The sequence below is a fragment of the Cyprinodon variegatus genome, unplaced genomic scaffold (genome assembly GCF_000732505.1).
Source record: "Cyprinodon variegatus isolate N-32 unplaced genomic scaffold, C_variegatus-1.0 Scaffold1547, whole genome shotgun sequence".
In the NCBI taxonomy this organism is placed as follows: domain Eukaryota; kingdom Metazoa; phylum Chordata; class Actinopteri; order Cyprinodontiformes; family Cyprinodontidae; genus Cyprinodon; species Cyprinodon variegatus.
This window is the reverse complement of record NW_015152000.1, coordinates 63,223-64,754: the sequence shown is the minus strand read 5'-3', so window position 1 is coordinate 64,754 and position 1,532 is coordinate 63,223. Positions and strand designations below refer to the sequence as shown.

Below are 1,532 nucleotides of genomic sequence, written 5' to 3'. Positions count from 1 at the left end.
CGTGTAAAGTCGTGCACCACTGGGAGAATCTGGAAATGCAACATTGGAACAGCCGCTTCCCTACGACTTTAAACTGGACCTAAAATGCCCCAAAAAAAGCTCTAACACTGCTTCCTGTCAAGAGTTTTATTGAATGGAGCAAAGATTTAAAGATCCAGTTATGTTTTAAAGAATCCATCAGTGGAAGCTCCATATGAGGGTCAGAGTTCATTTCATAACCAGACCAACTGATTTCAACTTCTGCTTCTTTTCAGAAATTCCTGCAGAATCCAGAATCTTCAAACACAGCTGTGAAGAAGAACTCCAGCTGAACTTTCCTCGTTTGTCATGCAGTGTGCTTTCATTTCACTCTTAGGGTCCACATTTCCATGGTTCCATGGCGTAGTTCCATTTTGTTCTTTGAAGGCAGATTTTGTTGATTGTTTTGTTGCTTCCAGGAGGAAGGAACAAAACCTGCTGCAATAATAAAATAGTTTGGTTTTCTAACCTGTTTCTCCTCCAGTTCTTTCATGGTCAGATCCTTCAAAGGCGGCTAACAGCCTTTGTTGATCATCAGGTTCCCAAAAAGATACAGACTCTAAACTAGAGATGTTGCAGCAAAGCTGATTCAGTTTAGTTCTGTAGCTCCAGTTCACAACACATCAACCACCATGACTGAACTACATGTTTGGCTTTAAGCGCTGTTTTTACTGGAACAAACGGCTGATTGTTTTATTTTATTTTTAGGCTAAGTTAGCTGCTAAACTAGAAACATTCTTAGTCTGTGGTTCTCCAAATCATTTAACAGTTTTAAAATGTTTGATGAGCTGTTAGTGGGTTGGTGCCAATTATTTGTTCTGTTTGTGCTTCTGGGTCTGATCGGATAAAGGTCCAGAACCACAGACTGGTTTCTAACAGGTGCAGAAACAGATTTTTCTACCCCTACAAATGACCAGCAGATGGCAGCAAAGAGTCAGTTTAACTCCAACTTGAACCAAACAAATCTTTACAAACCATTAGTTTGAAGTTGTTTTTATTAACAGGCACAAAGGGTTTATTTCCAGTTCCTTTTTGTTTGTCTTTTATATTTTCTTGTGATCTTTTTAGCAATTTATTAATGTGTTATAAATCCCACAGGCTTTTATTAATAAATTATGAAAAATCAAACAGCTTTGTGTTGGTTTTTTCCCTCTGGTTGAATTAATCTTTTAAAGAGTTTGTAACGGAACCAAAATTAAAAAAATTGAAAGATTTCTAGAGTCATCAAATGTTTTCATATAGTTCCAAATAGTGAACCTTGACTCGTGTGCTGCTTCTGTTTCAGGTCTGATCAGTGTTATTTTGGCTGTATTAGCATAATGCCAGATTCTAGAAAATGAAAAATGACTATCTTCCATTCATTAAAAACTAGACCTGCCATACCTCACAGCCTCTAATTAGATCTGCTTTACATAACGTTCGGAGCTGAACAGGAAGAAACCTCCAGCAGAACCAGGCTCAGTGTGAGCGGCCATCTGCTGAGGCCCACTGGGGTTCAAGGAGACAGAAGCAAA

General features: G+C 38.4%; 1 protein-coding gene across 1 annotated transcript in view; it reads left to right on the top strand.

Annotated features, from left to right (window-relative positions):
* LOC107103867 (zinc finger protein 638-like) overlaps positions 1 to 1,099 on the top strand; it is a 24,325-nt gene extending 23,226 nt beyond the window's left edge. Inside the window, exon 26 of the mRNA XM_015403709.1 lies at positions 255 to 1,099. Coding sequence (XP_015259195.1) covers positions 255 to 311 — 57 coding nt within the window. The 3' untranslated portion in view covers positions 312 to 1,099. The remainder of the gene's footprint in view (positions 1 to 254) is intronic.
* Positions 1,100 to 1,532: the final 433 nt, after the last annotated feature.